This window comes from Rhinoraja longicauda, chromosome 14 (genome assembly GCF_053455715.1).
Source record: "Rhinoraja longicauda isolate Sanriku21f chromosome 14, sRhiLon1.1, whole genome shotgun sequence".
In the NCBI taxonomy this organism is placed as follows: domain Eukaryota; kingdom Metazoa; phylum Chordata; class Chondrichthyes; order Rajiformes; family Arhynchobatidae; genus Rhinoraja; species Rhinoraja longicauda.
In genome coordinates, this window is record NC_135966.1 from 26467238 (window position 1) to 26476472 (window position 9235).

General features: G+C 38.0%; 1 protein-coding gene across 1 annotated transcript; it reads right to left on the reverse strand.

The window, feature by feature from the left end:
* Positions 1 to 1167: 1167 nt before the first annotated feature.
* stc2a (stanniocalcin 2a) lies at positions 1168 to 8904 on the reverse strand. The gene is made up of 4 exons (XM_078411605.1): positions 8232 to 8904; positions 6878 to 7020; positions 6446 to 6657; positions 1168 to 3320 (listed from the first exon to the last, which is right to left on the reverse strand). Exons 1-4 carry the CDS (start codon positions 8389 to 8391, stop codon positions 2909 to 2911), a joined length of 927 nt encoding a protein of 308 aa, XP_078267731.1. The 5' UTR covers positions 8392 to 8904; the 3' UTR covers positions 1168 to 2908.
* Positions 8905 to 9235: the final 331 nt, after the last annotated feature.

The window sequence follows — 9235 nt, forward strand, 5'->3', positions numbered from 1 at the left end:
TCAAATTAACCTTTTGGAATTCTACACCAGCACTCCCAAGTTCCTTTGCACCTCTGATTTCTGAATCCTCTCCCCATTTAGAAAGTAATCTGCACTTTTATTCTTTCTACCAAAGTGCATGGGCGTACACTTTGCTATGCTGTATTCCATTTGCCACTTCTTTGCCCACTCTCACAAACTGTCCAAGTCCTTCTGCAGACTCCCTGCTTCCTCACCATGACCTGCCCCTCCACCTATTTATGTATCATCCACAAACTTGGTCACAAAACCATCAATCCCCTCATCCAGATCATTAACATATAACTTGAAAAGTAGCAGAATGGACGCCAACCCTTATGGATCACCAAGGCACTGGCAGTCAACGAGAAAAGGCTCCTTTTATTCCCACTCTTTGCCTTCTGCGGTTAGCCAATCTTCTATCCTTGCTAGTAGCTTGCCTCTAATACCACGGGTTTCTATTTTGTTTAATAGCCTCAAGTGTATCACCTTATTAAACGCCTTCTCAAAATCCAAGTAAACACCATCCACTGACTCTCCTTTGTCTAGCCTGCGTTTACTCCTATTACTGTCTATTACTCCTCAAAATATTCCAACAGATTTGTTAAAATCTCCCTTAGCAAAACCATGCTGACTTCGGCCTATTTTATCATGTGCTTTACCTATTCCAAGTTGGTATTACAAATGTATCAAAATTGTAATCCTTATGGCTATATGAGTTTATTTGTTAGCCTGGAGTTAAACTTTTAAATCTACTCCAGACATGTGATGAATCGTTTTATTGTGATATTAATATTTTCTGCTACGAAAATTAAAAATTGAAGAAAATGACCATACAACCTTAAAATTTCAGTGAAATCGCATGTACCTAAAAGTGATCAAAATGCTACAGTTAGCATTTTATAAAAGTATATCAATAGAATTATTGCCGATTAAAATGAATTCCACTTCTTTAATAATGTACAGAAAAATCTAGAAATGTAAAATGGTGTAATGTCTAAATCTAATATTTAAATCTAATATTTGCTTGTTTATAGCTTCTGTTCCATTAGATTAAGAACATTCTATTAGAATCTGATGGTATTGTTCTATGAAAGTAATTTTATGGTAAGCCATATTACAAATCAGAAGAAATAATTATCGTCATCTTTTTCATTATATGCGATTTGTATATTTATTACTTGCTGAGTGCATAAGTACTTTCAATTGCAATTTTACATTTATTGTTTTCTCTTTACAATGTATTGTTCACAGAGCTATTTTTCACTAAACAGCAGTAAACTAAAAGGAAAATTGTAAAGAGGCATGCAAGAAACATTCCAAATTAAGCAAAAATATTTGTCAAAGACTAAAATTAATAAAGCAATTCTCACATCTTCAAATGAAAGAGCTAATACTGTAATAGAGGACAATAGCTTATTCATTTTACAGTGAGATTATAAGGTATGATTTAGGTGTTCAGGTGTGTTTATATAATAATGAAGCAATATTGTGAGGTAGCAGACTACACTCTAATCAAATGAGAGTGATAAAGTTGTTCCTGTTTTGCCGACTTTGGGGTTTACATATTTTTATGTATGAAAAGTACAAAAGTTTATTACGGTTTTAAATTAGTCAATAGGAACAGACTTTAAAGTAGTAACATATTTGGGTGTTGAGCTTTACAATTAATATTCTATTATGATGTACAATTTGAACAGCACATCAAGTAAATTGGACAAATAGCCAAACAAGGGCACAATTTTATTGTTGGGCCAATCTGTTGCACTGTCTTTGCCATGGGAACGACTATCAAAAATATCCTAAAATGGCACAATTGGGTGGTTCATTTAGATGAAATTAATATGTAGATGTGGTAGTTACGGGTTGCAATCACTCACGTGATCTAATTCTTCAAAATTGGTTATCTTTCTATACTCTTTCATGGTAGGAGAGAAAGAAGCCATTTGGTAGAACTTGATAAATTGTGGTGAATAATATTAACTAGCCCATATCAATTAATCAGAAAAAAGCGAAACTCTATAAATTTGTGGTCAGGGGAAGAATATTTTTAGAAAATGATTTTGCAATGCACATTAAAATAAATTGACCTGTGCATTCAATACGCATACAATAAAACTCTTGTGACAGTAAGAAATAGTTTACTTAATGCTGCAGAATATATATTTTATTTTTCCTAATTTACTAATAATTGTTATGAATTTGCCAGAATCATACTTCTAAGACAGAAAAGATAACTTCACTAAATAATTAGTAGATTACAACAGGATTTAATGATATTCTAGTTAAAACTATCAATGGTTTTTGTTAAGCTTGAATAAGGTGTTTAATAAATAATGAGTTAATGACTACCAATAAAATTATAGAATGATATAAAATTACAATAAGTTGCATAGGAAAACTTACTAGTGGTATGAATATGTACAACACAGGAAATAGTTTAATTTACTTTATCCAACAGATACATAGTTGATACAGAAACTATAATAAATAGTAATGTTAAATATTTACAAAATAGAATAAATGTGATCAGTAGATGAACATGTAGACCTTCGTAAAAGCTTTACCTTTTACAAAATTACCCAAGAAATATCTAATAATAAAGATTCTGTCCTGAAGTAAGGTGTTCTGATTTTGTTTTATAAAGGAATCTCCCATGCATGCTGAGGTGATTTGTTGAGTGAGACAATTGATATAATGTTTAGTTTCAAGTACAGAGATATATGCTGCACTGCATTCTAGGAATTGTCATGTTCTTTTATTGTAAGTGTAAGTAAAGAAACTGATTGCCGAGTTGAACTACAGTTCCCAGAATATCTTGTATATAACATGTACCATTTTAGGATATGTGCATTGGAATGTCCGTAATAAGGAAATGGGTGCATGGAAAGTCCTCATCACTAAGGGGCGTTCACCTTTGGATGTCTGATAACTCAATGGAATCACCAACGTGAGCATGTTCCTCAGTTATTCGCCGTGAGGTCTGGCCGGCACCTCGGGTACGTGAATGGGCATTCGGGTGAATTTTTCCACTTTTTTCTTTTTCTCCTTTTGGGCTCCTAGCATTCTCCCTGTCATGCTCAAGATAGTTTATATCTGCACTACCCTTGTGGCCCTTGCGGTTTTCTCCCTTTTTTTTGTCCGGAACTGCAGTTGTTGGAGTGACTTGATCAGTCTGTTTGATGGAAGAGCAGGAATCCTCTTGCAAAATTTGCCTTAGGAATGCAAGACTTTGACCAAATCGAGATCTCACACTTTTCTTGACAGCTTCCATAATGTCTTCATGACAATGAAACAGAGCTTTTATAAACTCCAGGTATGACCTATCATTAAAAAATATATAATGACATATGAGCACTTTATATGCTTAACTTTCAAACACACACACACACACACACACACACAAACACACATATATATTTGGGAAATACAGAAGGTGGCAGCATTTGTTTATTATTTATAGTTTTTACTTTTAACAATGGCAAATGAAACAGATTGAACAACATTTAGGATCCAGCCTCTATAAACTACATTATAGTTGGTAAATCCTCCATTTTCCACCCCTTGTAATCTGGGTCAAGAAATAACTGTGTAGCATATTATTTTTTTAAAGTTCAGAGTGGAGTTTTGTATGAATAGAATATCCAAAGAGTGGGTAAGTCATTCTGTTTACAATGTTTTTGAATGAATTGGCTGAATAATGAGCTCATGGAAGTCTACCCATTAATAAATGTTTATTAATATCACTCCAGTAATTATAATCCAATACCTGTAGCCTGCTCAAGGGACATTCTTTATAAATTAGCATTCTTGATTAGTTTTGTTGGATTAGTTAAGCATAGGTAACCATACTTCTAATTTATTGTCTAAACCATTCCTCTGATCAGCCTATTTTTTTTTTTCTTTCACCAATTACTTCACTCCAGTTTAAATAGCCTCCACTTGATTACACATCTTCAGTACACACAAAAGTTGAATGCACCACAATATTTCCATCCTTTCAATGTCTTCAATGAAACAATCTGAATCATATTCTCAAAAAATATTCTTGTTCCTCAGACACTAGACATCAAAACAACAAACATAAAATGCTGGAAATACTCAGCAAACCAGACAGTATTTGTATAGAGAGAAGCAGAGTTAATGTTTCAGGTTGATGACTGTTTATCAGAGAGGTTCTCTTGAAAACTCAGCTGAGTATTTCCAACATTGTCTGTTTTTATTTCCTTGGACCAGTTATTTTCTGTCAATTCATAATCAATTGTTATCCATATTTAGCTCCCAGAAATCTAAACCCCAAGTTATTACACTTAATTTTATTGATTCTATCATTATTTATTTTCATTCCAACTTCTTTGATCTCACTATCTCTAACCCCAGTTAGAAATTCTACAATTATTTTGTTTCCAAACTAACATCCAAGAATGGTGAGTGATGCTACGTTCCTTTTCTCAACAGCAGGTCTCCAAAAGACACACACGCAGCGCGTGAATATCTAATGCTGGAGCTTCTTCTACTAATTGTTTTTTCATCCTAAATTGTCTGAAATCCATCCTTATTGAACAATTTCATAATCTAATTTATTCTTTTCCAAGGTCCTATATTTGGTTCTTCTCGTATTTGTCAAGCTATAATCTTTAGGCCATTAAAATTTAAGAGGGGCAATTTTCAATTGTGGATAATGATATGAAATGATTGGTTTCAAGCAGCAGAGTTGAAACCAACCATCCATCACAATATCTTTTGCTTACCATTGAATTTAAAGACATGGAATTTAGGTGTACTGGAAATTAAGCAGCCAAATTGTTATTGCCAATTTCATATTATTGCCAAAAGATAGAAGCACTCCTGAATTTTCAAAACAAAGCTCCCCAGTCTTATTCTGATGAAATGTCCAATACACGCAAGTCACATGGTGCCAGATGTTATGTCTATCCTGTATGTCTCTACCCAGCAATTACCTAATTACTACCCTCTTGTTTTATGTAACTCTTTTTTTACCCCCCTTCAATACTGCTAGTTTCCTGTACTTTGGATTATGGATTATTACAGGGCTTTATAATATAGATGTGGAGTTGATGTTTCTACTGGCCGGGCTGTCTGGAACCAAGGGTCAGTCTCAAAATAAGGAGTTGGCTGTTCATGAAAGAGATAAGAAATTCCTTTGCTTAGGGTGGGTAGTGAATTTTTGGAATTCTATTCTCAAGAGTACTGTGGGGATTTTAGTTATTAAGGGAACAAAGGAATAAGGGGATTAGCACAGTAAAATGGTGCTGAGGTAGAAGATTTTACTGGAGCAGCCAGGAGGAAATTTGTCTAATCTTCCAAATATTTCTAAGGTTATTATATCCTTTTTGCTAAAAAAAAAGTATTTATCTATATCCTATACTTAACAAATGTCAGTATATTTTCCAACTCTCGACAAATGGAGAATTGTATCCTTCAGAATCCTCAAGTACAACATTTCTGGACCTTACTTGGTGTAACACAGACTTTGCATCATATCTGTATCTTTCTAATTTGTCAGTTTGAGTTTCGCACACAGCAATAGCCTTGTGAACTCAATTTTGAAAATCTTGATTAAATCTTGTCAGGTGAAATAAAGAATGAGAGGTTACAGGGTTGGCCATTCAGAGCAGAAATGAGAAGGCATTTCCTTACCCAGTTGGTGATGATCTCTTGGCATTCACTATCTTAAAGGGTTGAAAGTGGTCAGTCACTGAGTACATTCATAACAGAGATCAATACAATTTTAGATTTTACTATCACGGGATAAGTAGTGCAGGAAAGTGGCACTGAGGTGAAAGCTCAACCATGATCTTGGTAAAATGGGAGTGAATGACTGAATGTTTCAAATTTTGATTTCCTTTTACGATCTTGCGTAGAGCAATTGTAAAATAATCACATTTAATTTATTTATTTGTTGTTGCAAACAATTGTGTCAGAAGTTTGTAGTTCACAATTGTGGAATATAATTAAATAAAATAGAGTCAGAAACAATGGATTTTTAGGATCAGCACAAATTAAGATAATTTATATGTATTATTAATGAGACCTAGCAATTCTAGCGATATCTTTTCTTATTGTTAATGTCTTGTGTTAACCATAGCCGATTGCTGTAGGTGATTTTATTTCAGTCGCAAATGTAACTGCCAAACGAGCTCATTTTTCTTTTACCTTTATTTAATATGTGTGAAAAAAAAGAATCCAGTTGGACAAAAGAAAATAACATGGCTTCTCTGAGCGACCCAGCTGAATCTGTTTTCCATGTCCTTTTGAAGCACATTAAGTACCCTATACTTTATCTTTGCAGGCCTTGAGTGAAATACATAGAACAGCATTTTGTCAGAAATATTTACACGATGTTGTATAACGTCATGCAAGCCAAGCTCCGTACCCTGCATGTGGCAGGGGTAGCAAATCATAAACAATCTCGTTTACTGCTTACCCTTTTGAAAGCAAATGTCGAATGTGAATCATTTCCACGACCACATTAATGTTCTCCTTGGCAGTGGAACAGAGGTCATGCTTAAGGTAGCATTCTTGCTGCAGCTGAGACACCATCTCCTGGATAGTGGAGCACTTGCGGCTGATGCAGCTAAATTTTACTCTTAGTCCATGAGCCATGCATTTCAGAGTATCTTTAATGAAAGATTTGCCCTGCACAGATTTAGAGAATAACATGTAATAGTTTTTGCAAAGTAAATTCCTGACCCTTTAATGTACACAAATAAAATAGCACGTTAGTTTTTATTTTTGAAGGCCCTTGAAGGATAACTTTGATTATAGGAAGATTACTTGTTTCAATGTTCATTAGTAAACGGTGCCAATTAAATTACACGTTATCCTTCAATGATTCCTCTTTCTCCGGAATTATTACCTGCGCATCAAATTTCCCAGCGTTGTGCAGGAATGCCAAACATATGTCATGTGGTCCATGGATTTCGCAGGAGTTGTTTTCAAAACATTCAAAAACTCCACAGCCAACGTCGCCAGTATTCACCAGACAGTGCTGGATTTCAGCTGGAAATAGACGCGAAAAGGGTCACCGATTAAAAAGCCGGTAGGCCAGCATTTCAGCCCATTTCGGAACACTTCAAAGTTATTTTATTGGTGTCAGGAGCTTTGGAATATCGGACGGTATCCGTGACAGGCGCTATATAAATACAAGTTCAACCCCGTTTTAATCCCGTCTGTGTCAAGTAAAGAACGTGGATCGTGGCATTACAAAACGCCAGGGGTGACTTTTGTTTCCCTGACAAACAATTTGTTCCATGAGGCTTCTGAATGTCACGTGCGCCTTGCAGCGAGCGTAAAGTTTACCGAGTCACTGAATTTGACTGATCAAAGGCTACACCCTGGGATCTATCTCAGCAACATCCCATCGAAACAATTCAACTGCGCCGCCGCTTGCTCCACGTGTTGCGAGCCCCGGAGTCACGGCTGGCCGGCTACGCGCACCTGTACTGCCCTGCTCTCTGCTGGCTCTCATTGTTACTCACACAAAGCGACCGCCAGTTAAATCCTTTGAAGCCTCGGGTTTGGGGGGCGCTTGAGTTTCCTGCAAATATCTGCACACCCAATTTCAGGCAAAGTATTTAAAAAATATATAATTTCTGGGATTCTGCATTTCCCTCCGTCCCCCACATGTAAATGTGCGACCAACCAACCACCCAACCTTTCTCTCCTCGGGACTTAAGTGGTTAATATGCTAACGATGTGTGCGTGGTTGGCGACACGGAGCCTCCCAGTGTGAAATAATGCAATCCGACCATGGGACAATGGTCCTTTGCATTTGCAACACGCTGCGCTCCGCGGCCGTGTTTCACTACCTTCCAATGGGTGAGGGTATAGATAATTTATCCCCGGGTTCTCAAACTGTTGGGTTAACTGCTTCATTTCGGTCACCGAAATCCGGAAAGTACTCGTCCGCACGGCGTTTTCTTGATCTTTTGCCATTTACACGCTGCATGCAGTCGAATGTGACCCGTTTACAATTTGCTTCATATACTGTTACAAGGAGAACATAGAGAGCGAAGGCTCCGGGTTTAACAACAATATTCCGGATCGGCTCCAGATTTAACCACATTATTGCGGACCAAATTCAAGAATCTCGCGATTGACTTCCATTAGTGAAGGTGGATAACTTAATCCTCATTAAATGGATTCATGATCCCAAGCACGAGTGCATGAAAAGCGCACACTAATAGCAGGAGCTGCCCCGTACCACATACCTGTATTCTGTAACGAGAGACGTGCTTTTTGCTGGTTGGTTAGCTTATCCCGTTCGTGGTGGTTTTCCGGTAAATCGGCCTCGTCCGTTCCAAGAACGAGCTCGGGCCGTGTGAACACCAGCAGGATTGTCAGAACACTCTCTAGAATGACCCTGTACATAGCTGCGCTATCTGGGGCCAGAGCGCAGAGAGGCGCTTCAGACTGATCGCAAGAGCGGCTCGTCGCCTGAGCTACGGACGGTATCTGAATAGAAATCGAGAGAGAAGGAGAGAGGAGGGTGATTAAATATACCAGAACCCTAGCCCCTGGCGTTTCTGTCACTTGAATGAAGGCAAGAAGCAGGTGTTGTCATTGGTTCGAACCAATCAGACGGCCAGAAAGCATGGCCAACTTTGACAAATCAGGATGGGAGGCGTGAGGCGAGAGCCCACGCTATTCCACGCTGGGACCTCTGGCCGGAACCGAAAGGAGATCGTGTCAACTTTCCGCACTCCGTACAGCAGGGGGACGTGCTAGGATAGCGAAGCGTCATTCTAATCCGCTTCCAGCCACAGGAAGAATCACATCTGCTCGAAACCCACGGGCATTATAAACCCGATGTGAGTTTGACGGTTCGTCGGGAAACTGTGCCAACTAAAGCGGCTCCGATGGCTTCCCGGCCCCAGTTTAATGATGGAATCACAGAAGTGCAAAGCAGACCTCTCGGCCCATTGTGCTCGTGCTAAAGATTATCCAGTCAGTCCCGTTCTCTTATTGTTTCTCTAGAGTCCGAAGAATAGAATCCAGGAATTTTTATTAAACTTTTTTCGAAAGTTGCCCATCGTTCCGACAATGTATTTTTATTTATTGTCACCGGCAGTAAATCCTCCCCGTATCTCGTTTAGTGCATATTCTATCCAACCGTAGGGCGGGCAAATTTGCCCGGGGATTCAACCCAGGGTTCGACAGCGCCAGATGATGAAATTAGTGTGGAATTGGAAGCAGCGCCCATGCCGGCAGAGTG